The sequence below is a fragment of the Mytilus trossulus genome, chromosome 12 (genome assembly GCF_036588685.1).
Source record: "Mytilus trossulus isolate FHL-02 chromosome 12, PNRI_Mtr1.1.1.hap1, whole genome shotgun sequence".
Taxonomy (NCBI): domain Eukaryota; kingdom Metazoa; phylum Mollusca; class Bivalvia; order Mytilida; family Mytilidae; genus Mytilus; species Mytilus trossulus.
In genome coordinates this window covers 58,115,000-58,131,433 of record NC_086384.1, presented here as the reverse complement: position 1 = coordinate 58,131,433, position 16,434 = coordinate 58,115,000, and the positions used below count along the sequence as shown (strand labels likewise).

The 16,434-nt window shown below is 33.4% G+C and overlaps 1 protein-coding gene across 1 annotated transcript; it reads left to right on the top strand.

Moving 5' to 3' along the window:
- On the top strand, positions 1-1,601 carry LOC134692628 (uncharacterized). Its single transcript, XM_063553087.1, has 2 exons — positions 1-13; positions 781-1,601. Exons 1-2 carry the CDS (start codon positions 1-3, stop codon positions 1,599-1,601), a joined length of 834 nt encoding a protein of 277 aa, XP_063409157.1.
- The last annotated feature ends 14,833 nt before the right edge of the window (positions 1,602-16,434 follow it).

Here is a 16,434-nt window from a genome sequence, read left to right as displayed (position 1 = left end):
ATGGTGCTAAATGGTAATAATTTTCATAGTGTATGCAGCCGGCATAATTAAGCATACTTGATGTTGGTTGCTTAACGTCCAGTGGCAAATATTTCATGCATATTCAGGACGAGAAAAAATTAACAATAAATACAATAGGTAGGTTCTGTAATAAAGGGGTCCGGTATTAAGGACGTGGAAATTAAGACTGCTCCTGGAAAATGAGGGTAAATTGGTTAGGGACAGGCAACACTCAATAAATCCATTTATCCAATATCTCTTGTGTGTCTACTTTTAATTATTGTGACAAGTTTGTTCAGCGTTTTGTGATTTTTTTATCCGTTGGTTCTATGATTTCCGAGAAAAATAACGAAAAAGACAATAAATTCATATGTATCCTTAAAACCCAACAATATGCTGAATAAAATTAATGGCAGAAAGGACAGAGGATACCTATACAATATTTTTTTTCTTTCTAGAACATAACATAGATAGCTTGAAAAAAACAAGTCCTTCTTCTGTTGAATCAGTCCAGTACACGAATATACTCACCACATTTCTCTTTTGTTTTCAATGTCTATCATTAACACACTCTTTGTGCAAAAGTGAATAAACAGCTGCCGAACAATGATAAGCAATCGAGTAAACTGAAGTAATTTCGAAAACAAAATCCTACTCTAACCCCCTCTTTGCCAATTAACGTTTCATAGTGCACTTTACCAAGAGACAAGTTACAACATTCAATCCATTTTATCAGGTATTTGTTAAAAGCTTGTGTTGTTTTTTTTTTATCTATTTCAGAAAACACAACAACCACAGAAGACTCATTCACCCAAGCTCAAACACCTGTCAAATACAATCTTCCTGTTTCTGTCGCTTTGCGCTTAAAGTTTAATATAAAAAAGACAGCAAATGAAAATCTGTACATTTCTAGCTGTATCAAAACAGGCAATACATTAGTGTTCACCGAACAAATTAATGACCGACTTATTATATATAATTCAGACGGTACTGATATCTATCACATTCCTCTGTCCTACACACCAGGTTATATAACAGAGATAGATAGTAATACTGTAGCAGTATCCTATGGTTATCACAGAATCGTACTGATAATAAATATATCTACACGTTCTGTCACCAGTACAATCAACACCAGTCGTCACTGCTACGGAATATCATATAATGATAATAACCTGTACGTTGTTATTGAAAGGAGTATAATAGATGTGATGGACCTGACAGGTAAAGTAATACATACTATACCGGTACCTACAGACGATATCAACGACATTACAGTAGACAGAGACAGGTTGGTCTGTATAGACGATACATCAATATACTGCTGCTCGTTAGATGGAAAAGTAATGTGGAAATTTAAAAATGATGAATTTCAAGATTTAACTAGTGTAACAACAGATGATGAGGGGAATGTTTATGTGACTGATGTTAAGAAAGACATTGTAGTAGTTGTATCAGATGATGGTAGACATCATAGAGAACTTCTTACTCAATCAGATGGATTGGATAAACCGTGGGGAATTTATTTTGACAAAAAAGAAAATATTCTGCTTGTTTGTAATGATTGTGATGCTTTTCTTTTTGACGTCAAAAAGCGATAGAAATAAACATGAATTATTCTTTCAGACAATGAGTGTATATGGACTCGGATCTGTTTGTGTATTTTGTTATTAAAAAAAAATCTTTTGTTTACTTTTGTTTTATTTACTATCTACCTTTTTAAACTGATTGTCAGGATCTGTACAGTTGTAGTCCGTATTTAGGTTACAGACAATATTAACACATTTGTTATGTAGATGTTTGGTGTGCTCAACGCTTTATGTGTGACAACAAATCAACGTTATATGGGAATTTAAAGTAATGCTGTAAAGATGTGTTGTTCTTTGATACATATACACTAAAAAGTAAAATCACAAAAATACTGAACTCAGAGGAAAATCAATTTGGAAAGTCCATAATCACATGGCAAAATCAAAAAACAAAACGCATCTAAAACGAATGGACAAGAACTGTCATATTCCTGACTTGGTACAGGCATTTTCAAATGTAGAAAATGGTGGATTAAACCTGGTTCTATAGCGCTAACCCTCTCACTTTAATAACAGTCTCATCAAATTCCGTTACATTTACATGATGCGTTAAATAAACAGTCACAATCAATAAAATAGTCAAAATATGGGAACATCAGTCATCATCGTATAACAATTTAACAGGACACAACAACTGTTTGATGTTTGAAGAAGAAAACAAAATTCAAATCATATTGCATGATATCTTTTAAAACCATTTATACATTGTTAAAGAGGACATTTTTATTTAAGTCATTATTTTTAGTATTCGAAACAAATATTCTATACGAATGTGTTAGTTTGAAATAAAATCTAAACACATTAAAAATAGTATGGTGTTGTCGGTTTGCTGTCTCATTGACTGTTTCCGGTTTTCATTTCATTTCATCCTGAAAAACTTACATTCAATATAGACTGCTCATTTGTTCTCGTGCTGAATAGGCATGACATATTTGTCACTTGACGACAAACCACAGATTAAGCTATTAGAAGTTCTATTTATATTAAACTGTATGACATGTTTTAAGTGTATTCGTGTGTTAATATTTAGAAAATAGGGAAGTATATATAAAAAAGAGGATGTGATACAATTGCTTATGAGACAACTCTCCACAAGAAACCAAAATGAAACACACAATAACAACTACAGGTCACCGTACGGCCTTCAACAATGAACAAATAAAATTAAATTGATAAAGGAAATTGGAAATGAGTCAAAGCGACAACAACTCGACCATAGAGCAGACAACAACAGAAGGCCACCAATGGATCTTCAATGTAGCGAGAAACTCCCACACCCTTAAGAGTCCTTCATGTGGTCCCTTGAAAAATATGTATACTAGTACAGTGATAATGGACGTCATACTTAACTCCGAATTATACACAAGAAACTAAGATTACAAATCATACATGACTATCAAAGGCCAGATGCTCCTGACTTAGGACAGGTGCAAAATTGCGGCGGGGTTAAACATGTTTATGAGATCTCAACTCTCCCCCTATACCTCTAGCCGATTTAGAAAAGTTAGCGCATAACAATACGCACATTAAAATTCCGTTCAAGGGAAGTCCGAGTCCAATGTCAGAAGATGTAACAAAATGACATTTATACATGAATAACAACAGACTACTAGCAGTTAACTGACATGACAGCTCCTGACCTGAATTAAACTGATTAGTCAGCTATAAAAGGCCCCGAAATGAAAGTGTAAAACAATTCAAACGAAAAAACTAATGGCCTCATTATATATTACAAAAATGAACGAAACACAAATATGTAACACATAAACAAACGACAACCACTGAATTAAAGGCTCCTTACTTGGGACAGGCACATTCAAACATATTCCATTCTCAATTTTATAATGTGGCGGGGTTAAACATTTTAGCGGGATCCCAACCCCTCCCCTAACCTGGGACAGTGGTACACCTGTACAATATAAGAACTATAAAAATCAGTTGAAAAAAGGCTTAAAACATCAGATAGACAAAATACAAGTGGACGTGGCCGGGTACTTGTACATCCCAACAGCAAAAAGACACAATGAACAGATATGAGAGTACTCGCAGTTAAGTGACAGCTAGTTCAAAGCCACTAACAACTAATAAAAGAAAATCATGCCTCTAAGACTGAATTATCAATCTGTACACATCCAACATCCAATGGATTTAGTGTAAAGACATCATTAACAGTCAGTGAAAAACACGACCTAGTGCAATGTCAAGAAACATGTATCGACAGATTGTAGATCAATGAATGTGTGTTTGTATACATTACCTAATAATGACTTCCCGGTTCACCTAGCAAGCAAATTAACCAATTATATTACCTTTACCTACACTCTTAATACAATCGGCTGTAATAAGTTCATTCGATTCAGATTTGTTTACACAGAGTCATTCGAAATTAATTTATGGGTTCGTGTTATCACCCGAATATTCAACTAAATGAATTATGATTTATATTACAGAATTACAACAATACGATCTTAAAGGTTCAAAATTTGTTATAACTAAATGCTTGTAGTTGTTTGTGTTTGTAATACATGATTGCCGCTTAAAGAAACAGCTATTCATGCAATTTGTTGAAAATTTTGTATACGTCAAGGACGTGTTGTTAATGGCTCATTTAAGAGCACCCTTTATGAACCCGCAACTATTGTTGTATGTATTTATTATTAATTTGAACTTTTTGAAATGTTGTATGTTTTTTGTTCATGTAACACAATGTGTAATTTTTGCATTTTAACTCACCGCGAGTGTTTTGCGTTTGCAATAAAGATTATTGTAGAAAGTTTAATGATATGTGTGTATGTCTTTTATCTTCAACTGACCTCAATATAAAAAAAAAAATAAAATTAAAGTTTGTCATTATTATTCTTCAGTTCATTGTCCCTTATATCATTAACAACAACCAAACCCAACCTCATATCTGTTTTGGTAGACATAAATGTACGAAGAACTTCAATTTTCTCCTGTCTGGTCCTATATTAGCCACTTAACGTCGTAGAAACCACCTTTAATATTTTACATCTTTGCGAAAACTAAGGCCAGAAAAAGAAAGCCAAAAAGGTATACGTTATTGAATTTTAAACCTGATGCTTTTTGTTATCTATTAATCATGCTTTTCTTTGTCTAATATGTTCTCCTTTTTATTTGTATTGTAGTCCTGTAATATTAGGTTGTCATTTCAATGTTATATTTAACTTTGCCATTAAAGTGCGAGGTTTGGCATGCCATAAAACCAGGTTCAACCCACCACTTTTATTCCCCTTTAAAAGTGTCCTGTACCAAGTCAGGAAGATGGCCATTGTTATAATATTGTTCGTTTCTGTGTGTGTTGCATTTTAACGTTGAGTCGTTTATGTTTTCTCTTAATTTTGAGTTATTGAGATAAGACGTGGCACGGTACTTGTCTATCCCAAATTCATGTATTTGGTTTTGATGTTATATTTGTTATTCTCGTGGTGTTTTGTCTGTTGCTTGGTCCGTTTCGGTGTTGTGTCGTTGTTTTCCTCTTATATTTGATGCGTTTCCCTCGGTTTTAGTTTGTTACCCCGATTTTGTTTTTGTCCATGGATTTATGAGTTTTGAACAGCGGTATACTACTGTTGCCTTTACTTTATAGGTCAATGACATTAATTGCAAACGAAAAATGATATGTGAAATAAACGTCAGTGATATAGTACGTCATGACCACAAAACATAAGACAAAGATGTGATATATGTGACGGAGACAGAAACAAAACGAGAAAAAAACAAGTAAAAAAAGTTTGTCATCGATCAAATGTATTCGTTCAGTGTATGTTCACTTGAGTAAATATGTTTTTTGATTGAATTATGACATGTCAATTCATTTGTTATAGTGTGCAATTGTTTGAATCTCTCCTTAGTCAGGAATCATCTGATGTACAATATTTGTCGATTGTTGTCGTAGTTCATACGCGTTTCCTGTTTTTTCTTTAGATTAGACCGTTGGTTTTAACCGTTTTAATGTTTTAAACAAGTTATTTTTGAGGCACTTTATAGCTTGCTGTTCTATGTGAGGCAAATCTCCGTGTTGAAGACTGTAATTTAACCTATAAAGGTTTACTTGATAAATTCTCGTTTTGATGGAGTTTTGGCTAATTGGCACTCATACCACATCTTCAATAATACTATACCCTTACGACGCAGATAATAAAGAAGGTGGTGAATGTACGTCAATGAGACAATACCCTTACGACGCAGATGATAAAAACATGTAATATACATCAATGAGACTATACCCTTACGACACAGATAATAAAAAAGTATTAAATTTACGTCAATGAGACTATTCCCTTACATCGCAGATAATAAAAAGATGTGGAATATACGTCAATGAGACTATGCACTTTCGACGCAGATAATAAAACGATGTGTTGTATATGTCAATGAGACTATAGTCTTACGACGCAGATAATAAACCGATATGTAGTGTATGTCAATGAGACTATACTCTTACGACGAAGATATTGAGAAGATGTGTGATATACGTCAATGAGACTATACACTCACAGATAATAAAAGATATAGAAAATACGTTAATGAGACTTTCCCTTACGACGCAGATGATAAAAAGATGTGTGATATACGTTAATAAGACTTTGATCAGATTATACCCTTACAACGCAGATAAAAACAAGATGTGTGATATACGTCAAAGAGACTATAGCATCACGACGCAGATAATAAAAAGAAATGGAACACAAGTCAATGAGACTTTTCCCTTAAGACACAGATAATAAAAAAAGATGTGGAATATATGTCACAGAGACTACCCTGAAGATGCAGACAATCAAAAGATGTGGAATACTGTAAATTCAGAAATTATTGCGAGGTTTTTATTAATGCGAATAATGCGAGAGTCGGACGATCGCAATAATTAAACCTCTCATTCTTACTTTCATTTTTCCAATGTCAATTTGTGATTGATTTATCTCCCTTTGTTCAGTGGTGTGATGTATTTAACCTTTCACCTGGGGCATTTAAGGGTAATATGTTTTAACAACTTATTTCCGCTAACCGGTGTAATCAGTGAAGTCAGGTGACATTTTTATAACACTTCGACTTTTAATTAGTAATGTGTCTGTAATATGTTTATGATTGAACAATACTGCCTGGAACTTATATGAATGGGATACTAGTACTAGTAATTACTTTTGAATGCTGTTCGATTATTATATCAAGTGACAAATTACGATGTTATTTTATTTTGTTAATATTGTTTGTTATTGTTCAGTGGAGCATGTGTATTTTCAGTATAACTTTTTGCAACTTTTGAAATAAAAACAAGTTATATAATACTATTTATTATAATAAATAAATAATCAATAACAAAATAACAAAGATCATCATAAGATAATATTGTTCATAAAGCAAAGTACGGCAAAAGTTTTTCAAGAGTCAATTTACACAAGTTCAACATTACATGTAGTTCATTAAAAATACAATTTAACACTTTATACAGTCACTTATACCAGACTTTTTCCAACCTAGCAAGATAATGTCTCTCCTTGACTTCAAGTCGTGGAACACTTTACTCAACCACTTAGCATGTAACGGCTTGAGAACAGAAAGTCTTAAGTCAACCTTGTTGATGGTGGATGAATCTTTAAGATCTTCAGCAACCATATCTGCGTACCAGTTCTTGAATTCGTTTTTCATGGCAGCTTTGAGCTCACCATTCACGCTGAGATCCATTGGTTGAAGTTCCCCAGTACAACCCGCGGGTACGAAAACATGTTGAATTCGAGATTTAGACAAAGCATCTAGGACTTATTGACACCTGTGTGCACGGAAAACATCAAATATGGCAATTGACTGCTGTCGTATCAGCAGGTCTAACTCTTCTTTTACTTTGTCGGTATACGGCACAAGGACAGTCTCAATGTATCGCACCATACTCTGTTCCTTACTCCAGTGGCTGTCTGTGTGGAAAACGTCCCAGTCGGAGGGAAACGGATATTTAGCATGGCACTGGTCTGTTTTACCTTGGTATAAAACCTGAGGTGGTAAGAGACAACCATCTGATGTGCTACCTAGTAGACCTGTTATCTCACGTTTATCTGCTAAACCGATGAGATCAACTTGCTTTGAGCCCTCCATCTCTAATGTCCAGTTAGATACAGGGACGATCTTCCGATCTTCAACCCGGTCTGGTCAAAGTTGAAGATAAGTTGTGGAGGCACTTGGTACTTTGTAACGGTCTCGTTGATGATACGATGAAATTAACTTTTTTGGTGCTCAAAGTCATCTGGTAGTATTCTGGCTGCTTTGGTACCTTTTCGCTTGACGTACCCGAGTCTTTATAGGAAGGATACGGCCCATGTCTTGGTGATATGAATCGATCCACCAGCTTCACTGAGTAGTGTTGGGTTTTTGCTGTTGCAATAACGATAGCTTAGTTTACGATGCCACCGGCTTCTCTGATGCTGCGTATGTGGGCTGCTACATCTTTGTCTAAATCACCAAGTAGTAGCGGTCTACCACGTTTTTCTGGTGTCAACGCATTGACAGGTTGGTGGTTGGATTCTTTTGAGTGAACAAGATATTTCTTTTTCATGGCTCTTACTGCACTTTCTTTAATGTCAAGTTGGAGGTCTTTGCTAAATTTGCGGGCAGCGGCAACATTGCCATGTTCAGTGGCGTATTTAGCTATTTTAGCACGGGTCTCTGGTGTGTAGTGGTTGTTGCTGGATTTTCTCTTGACCCCCCGTTTTGTGCTGGTAGTTGACTCTTCAGTAGCAAGAGAGTTGACAATTTCAGTGTTAGCGGCTCTAATTTTATTAGCTGCATCTTTGTTGGTAGCGTTATCAGGATTGGGCAACCTCGAGACGATATCGACAGGGGAGCGTTTCTTTGTGACAAACTTCCAAATTGACATTTTTTTTACTTAATGGGTTAAAAAAAATATCATTCCTATCTATAACCAAATGAGTCTTTGCTAATCAAAGCTAATTTATAAGATGTGTAATTAAATTTATTTTTAACAATATACCACAAGCCAAGCCTTTATGATGAATTTATTTTTATTTTTCTCAACTTCGCGTGTATGCATAAAAGGACTAAGAAGCCAAACATGCGATTATCAACTTTTAATATTGTAATTTATTTTCTTTTTAAGTTAAAAATATAATTACCCAAGCCGGGCCTCGTTCTACACTAATCTTCTGCACGTGGTCGATGTTCAATTAAGTTTCTAGATCCCCAAAGTCAGCATGCACAACACATAAGTTCTAGTAATAAATATTAGTTTCTAGATCCCCTTTACAAGTTACATCAGTTAAGAATTGTGTATTCAATCACAGAAAACATAACTAAATGCATAGATTTGAACAAACCTAAGTTTGACATGACGGTGTTAAGTCTTTTTGATGACAATCAATGCAAAAATGTAAACATTGGGATATTTTGTAAACGGAACTTCTGATCATTAATGCAAGCTGGTAAGTACATTTGTATAAAGTAAATATGTTAGTACATCACAAGTTGTATCATATGGTTAATGATATAACACAGAACAAAGCTTGCGTATGTCAAAATTTAAACTTGCTAATTGGTTTATCGTGTATAAAAAAGGTTATTTTCTTACAGTCTGTTACATCACATATATCTTCGTGATATAACACTGCGGTCAATTATTCTGAAAAATACCTACTTTTGCAATCAATTCAAAATTTCTGAAATATCTGTGTCATGGTTTGGTTCATTCGTGTCATGGTTAAGTTCATGTTCGACATGGTTCGGTTATGTAATTCTTGTCGTGTATAATGAAGAGTGAGTATCAAAATGAACAAAAATCGTTCCATTTGAAACACAAAAAGACATAAGAACGCACATACAATGTAGTTATATGTTATAAGTAGATGCAATATGATTGCCAATGATATAACTATCCACCTGAGATCAAATGACGTAGATGTTAGCAGCTATTTGTCATCAAGAGGCCTTCAGCATTCAACAATGAGCAAAACCATATTTCTTAGCAAGATATAAAAGGCTGCGACAAAATTCAATGTATAGGAATTCCAATTAGAAAACCATCAGCCTAATTTCTGTCCAAAATAAATAGCAAAATATGATACACAGTAACATACGATATTCACGGCATTACAGACACTTAACTTGAGACTATAAACAAAATGTTGCGGAGTAAAACATGTTTGTGGGCTTCTCAACCTCTTCTTCGCCTTAACCATGCAACACATGTAAAACTCACCAGATCGGGTTTAAACAAAACAATCAAGTAACAGAAACACTAAAAACACAAATAAAGTACTGATATTGAGTGGGACCTAGTTTCAAACAAACAACAAATGATATAAAAAGTCATGATTCTTAGATAGCTTCTTTCAAATTTCAGGATGGAATTCTGCTGCCAATATTGTGAGCATCTTTGGATTATGTCTAGCAATAAAAAACAATATATATTTAACACTGTAGTTTCATTTAATAGCATTACATGAAACAATATTGAGAGGATCCTATTTTTCAATATTTGTTTCTTAATTTTTAAATCTGTTATTGCCGCAGTCATATTATAAACTTGAATCCTAAAGAACTAATTAAACAATACTACGTTTATTCATGTCAGCAGCCATGCAATGTTTGACCAACCCCGAAGATCTACTGCTAAATGTAAAAGTGCAATCGTGAACCCATATGACGGATTTGCACATGGTGCTCCAGGAATTCGTCAGTACCATAAAAGAGCATGTTATGATATCTTAAAATGTCATTATCAGAGACAATAAATTATTTAAACTTTATGAATGCAAGAAATGAATCAGTATCACCAACAGCTTCAAATGACCCGTCTAGAGGAGCAATAGATGCAATTGCCTCTGAAAAATTGTATGAGTCCAATTCAATGCATGTGTGTAAAATTTGGAGCCTTATCGTGCAAATAAATAACAAAAAAAAAAACAATTATGAATTTGACTGTGTTGTTTTTATGCTAAACATATTTAGTTACACAAATTGAAAAGAAGTTATAAACTACGAAATCATGAAAATATAAGTTTTCAACGCAGACACCAAACAGGCATTTAGAAGTGCTAACTATTGTGAAAGGAAGGGTTTTACACATTTAATTTCAAAAACATATTTACTGAATTCCGAAGTTGCGACTCACCAAATATGTTCAGAACCTAGTGACGCGACAAGTTGTCCTATGTCATACCTTACTGTTTTACGCTATACTGATAATAGTTTGATGGTTTCAGATCTCTGGTTGTCTCTGTCCAATTCATTTACCCATTTTATAGAAACAGGCAGATACAGAGTTTGGCCTATTTAATATATCCTATTGTTGAAGAATTCATGTTTGTGTTGTTGGTTTGCTGTCTCATTCCTGCGTCATCTTACATTTGATATGACCTAGTAAATTGAAAATTAAATAAGCAAAAATGATAAACGGCAAATATAGACAGCATAAAAATATCATTGAATGTTCTAAAAACTTCAAATGAAGTGTACTTGTGATAGATATCAACAAACTTACCATCTGTTTCATCTTCGTCCATCTTATAATGCGTTCTGTCCTATTACAAACGATGATTTTTTTGTCTAGCCTGGTCAAAATTAACAGTTTAAATGTACATGTAGCAGACAATATAACACGTGTTTCTTTGATTTTCAATCCTTTTTTCAATCACATTTAAAAATATACCACTTCATACTTAAAACTAGATAGCAGGAGTTTTTTACATATAGTATAGAAACTATATTACATAAAAAGTAAAATATTTAAAATAATTTGATGATACTATACACGATATAAAAAAGAAGATGTGGTATGATTGCCAATGAGACTACTATATGCAAAAGACCAAAATAACACAAACATTAACAACTATAGGTCACCGTACGGCCTTCAACAATGAGCAAAGCCCATACCGCATAGTTGGCTATAAAAGTCCCCGATAAGACAATGTAAAACAATCCAAACGAGAAAACTTTTGGCCTTATTTATGTAAAAAAATGAATGGTGCATTTATACAATATTAAATGAAAACGATGCATTTATACAATATTACAAAGATTTTTATTGAATCGTAATAATAATTGATAAACTTGAACATTATATCGGCTTAAATCCAAAATTGGAGTTGTGATCTTTCATAGTTTTAATTCGAACTTTGAAAGTACTTTTTATTGTAATTTCACCTATTATAGTTTTAAAACCAATAAGTTTTAAAACTGTTGTCTATGTCACGCGTAACTATTCGGTTTCGTAAATGGTTGAATACTTATGATGTCCTCTTAATATATTTTGGTTAGTTTTGTAGTTGGGTTACTATATCATGGATCTATAACCCCACATCTCCTTTTATTCATCATAAACTGGTTCAAAATTTAAAATAAAGAAAAACCAACACATGTATAGTTTTCTAGAAAAAAAAAGAAATGGAAAACAAGAATTACTTTTTGACTGGCTGCCACTTTTAGTAGAAGTCTTTAGCTATTTGACTAGTGATGCCGCTCATGATATCCCCGGCAGAGTCAAGCATGGACATATGGAGAAAATTTATATGTGAAACCGAAGCAACGCTTTGTCTTCTTTTTTTGTAAAATTATATCGAAAGCTAGTTTAAAAGAGCAGTGACTTATATATTTATATATTTATATTGTGGAAAACTTACAAAAAGTAACATGACATGTTTATTTTACGCTTTGACGATTACACCCAATAAATTTTGTTAAATAGGCTTTTTTTCTTCTCAGGCAGTTAATATCTAGTGTAACTTCGTTCAATAACAGGCGCTATCAATCAAATTTTCAGTATTAAAGTGAAACACATATATATATTTATGTCTATCTAAACCATTACAATCTTGACCAAAACCATGACGAATTTCTAGACTCTTAACCGAACCATGTCAATCGCTTAACCAAACCATATCAATTCCGATATCTTGCTTATTCTGCGTTCATTTCGTGAAACAAAAATTCTAATATAGATCGTTTGACCTCCAATACAGATTCAAGCATCTTATTTGCTTTTTATCTGCTCGTGTGAATAGAACTGAGGCAATAGTTTGGGGAAGCAACATAAATTAGCCATGTCAAACTTATCCAAACTATGACAAAATCACTGTACTAAACGCTCCTCGATATGACGACCTTACTACCCGTGTTTACTTGGCGAAAAGATATGTGAACATCTGTGATTAACAATAATGTTCAGCATAAAAAAAAAAAATTTAATCGGCAAGTCGCAAAAATAAAACCTCGCATTTTTGCCGGTGGTCGGCAAATCGCAATAATAAATGCACTCAATAATTTCTGAATTTACAGTATATGTCACTGCGACTTTGCCCTTGCGATGCAGATAATTAAAAGATGTGGAATATATATCACTGAGACTATACCCTTACGACGCATATAATAAAAAGATGTAAAATATACGTCAATGAGACTATATCCTGGAATAGATAATAAAAAAGATGTGGTATATTCGTCTAAAAGACTATACCATAATGACACAGATAATAAAAATATGTGGAATTATGGCAATAAGAATATACTCTTACGACGCATATTAAAAAGATGTGGAATATACGTCAATGAAACTATACCCTAAAAAGATGTGATATATGTGAAAGAGACAGTAACAAAACAACAAAAAAGGAAAAAGGTTTGTCATCGATCATCTGTATTCGTTCAGTGTATGTTCACTTGAGTTAGTATGTATGTTGATCGAGTAAAGACATGTCAATTCATATGTAAAAGTGTGCAATTTTTTGCACCTCTTTTTGGTCAGGAATCATCTGATGTTCAGTATTTGTCGATTGTTGTCGTAGTTCATACTCGTATCTCGTTTTTCTTTTTAAATTGACCGTTGGTTTTCCCGTTTAAATGGGTTTAAAGAAGTAATTTATGAGGCACTTTATAGCTTGCTGTTTTATGTGAGGCAAAGCTCTGTGTTGAAGACCGTACTTTAACATATACACTTTCGACGCAGATAATAAAAGGGATGTGTAGAATATGTCAATGAGACTGATCTCTTACAACGCAGATAATAAAAAGATGTGGAATATGCGTCAATGAGACTATACTTTAACGACGCAGCTAATAAGCGAGTTCGGAGTTTCGATTACTTCCGGTACATAGGAGATTTGCCGCTTTGCATTGTGGGATCGGACGGAAGATAAACAAAGCATATCGGCGGTTACATTTTGAGGAGAGAGAGTTTGTTTTTATCGAGATGTCTGAAAATGACACCTCGAATGATACGTTTAAACGGTGGACGGTACAAGTGCTGTAACAGTGTCTACGGATACGTGGTTTGAGAACATCTCAGAAGAAGGAAGAACTTGTAGCACTGGTTTATTCCGCTGATTTGTTGAAGATTAAGCCAGTGCCGGCTGACACCCACCGAAGAGAGAAAACTGAAAGCCGATCAGTACTGTGACAAATTGAAGGCACCAAAAGGTTACATTTATAAAAATACATTTACTTTGCAAAATACCCATAGCTCAAATAAAAAAAAATATAAGATATACAGACAGCCTATACCAGGTTGGGAACAAACCCTCTATATATGGTGTAGAGGGATAATCCTTCTATAGAGGGGTATTTTTGTTTTGTCCACTGTCGATATATAAAATGCAAGGGAAGCATATATCACAATGGGTATATTCTGCCCTTAATGCTTATTGACAACCTCTGTATTATTTGGGATGTATGTAAAAATGAAGGGATAACAAGTATTTTAAAACTCATAAAAAGGGCAGCAAGATTAATTATAGATGCAGATCATTTATCCCCCTCAGCCCCCTTATTTAAAAAAAACTTGGATGGATGACAGATGACAATAGAATAAAATAACACAAATATTTACTTCTATGTCCATATTTTCATGGACACTTTTTCATTCCTGAGGACATATTTTTATAGGAAATTGTGTCCTGGACACATTTGAATAAGTAAATATATTGTCCATGGACAGTATTTATTACAAAATTATGCCTGCTTGACATTATTTCATGGGCCTGGGACATTATTTTAAAACTCCTACATAATTATCTACTGCCAGAAGATTGTAACCCTATCTATTTGAAAATAGTTTATCCTATGGAAGTACATGTAGCAAAAAATAGCTTTACAGTGTTATGAATAAATTTAAATTAAATCATTTAAACAATCATGAAAATCTTCTTCACAGATATATTATTTTATTATAACATTGGCAATGGATGACAGCGAATCTGTGATCAAGATATTTCACTAACAATTTCAAATGAAAATGGGGAATGTGCTAAAAAGACAACAACCCAACCAAAGAGCTGACAACAGCTGAAGGCCACCAAATGGTATTCAATGTAGCGATAAACTCTCATACATGGGGGCTTGCTTCAATTGACCCCTAAACATAAGTTACTAGTTCAGTGATTATGGACTTCATATCCATACTAAACTGAAGTTAGAATTATACACAAGAATTTATAATTGAAAATCATACAAGACTAACAAAGGCCAGACTATCCTGATTTGGGACCAGGCGCAGCTGTAGGATTAAATAGTGCCCCCCCCCCCCCCCCCCCCCCCCATGAAATGATGTCCCATGGACAAAATTTCATGGTTATGACATGTAAAATTTTGTCCAGGACAGAATTTTATTATAAATATTGTACACCTCAGTTCTGTGTAAAAGTGTCCCTTGATAAGTTATTCCATTTTGACCTTTGTTAGATATTTTTTCAAAGTGAAATCATGTCCAAATTGCATAAAAGTCTCGTCTTATACCAAATAATTTAATTTACAAAAAATAATAAATCTAAATCTACATTTGTTTTTAAATATACAGTAGGAATAAATGATTTCTTTTAACATCTTTGGATTGCCATTTTTAAAAAGATCAATAATATTTATGTCATGAATAATATTCATAAACACTCAGTTTGTCCTTATGAATAACAAGTTTTAATATTTTCCCCTGTGTTTTTGTTGTTGTCTACATGTATATAAGACATTTAATTGTTTTTAATTTCAAATTGCTTGGCCTTCCTTCTAAATGATCTTTTTTCATTATTATTAAACTCTAGAGGGTATTGACCATAACACAAAAAGTCATATAGCTGTTTATATTCACCACTTTTTTGTTTGTTTACACCTGTGTTGTCTTGATTTAAATGTCAATTATGATTTAACTAATTGATTAAAACATTTCAATGATTGCTAAATTATTTTCCTTCTTTAGGGATAGAAAAAAATAGCTACACTATGAAAAATTGTCCTTGTGACATATTTATATAAAATATCCATGAAATTATGTCCAAGTACTAGGGACAATATTTCACAAAGGGAGACACTATTTTATAGTTTACAAATGTGATATTCTGTCCCGTGAACGAAATTTCACAGATGAACTGTGAAATATAGTTCAAGAAGACACAATCTCATGGGACACTTTTTTGGTTTACATAGCAACCCGTAAGCAAAATGCAGTTATATACACATTGAAAATTTCATTCCCAAAAAAAATATGGTAAATCTACATGTAGTAAGACTATAACCATGATAACTAAAGTAAGGAAGTTAATACAAAAATATATTCAAATATGTTAATGATCTGACACTCTGTAGCTATATTCTTCTGAATAAGGGCCTCAATGAACATGGACAAAACTATAAAGATTTTAGACATGAAACCCTTCTGCTGCATTGCATATGTTAAAATTTTACAAGATGCATTATTGCCATCGGTAGACGGTACTGACATGACCGTCCAGTATCTCCGTTTTTTATTTTTCTAGAAAAATTTTCCGTGAAACTCATTTAAAAACCTTATGTTCATCATTCAATACTACCGTTTGTTGCGTAACAATAAATATTTTTC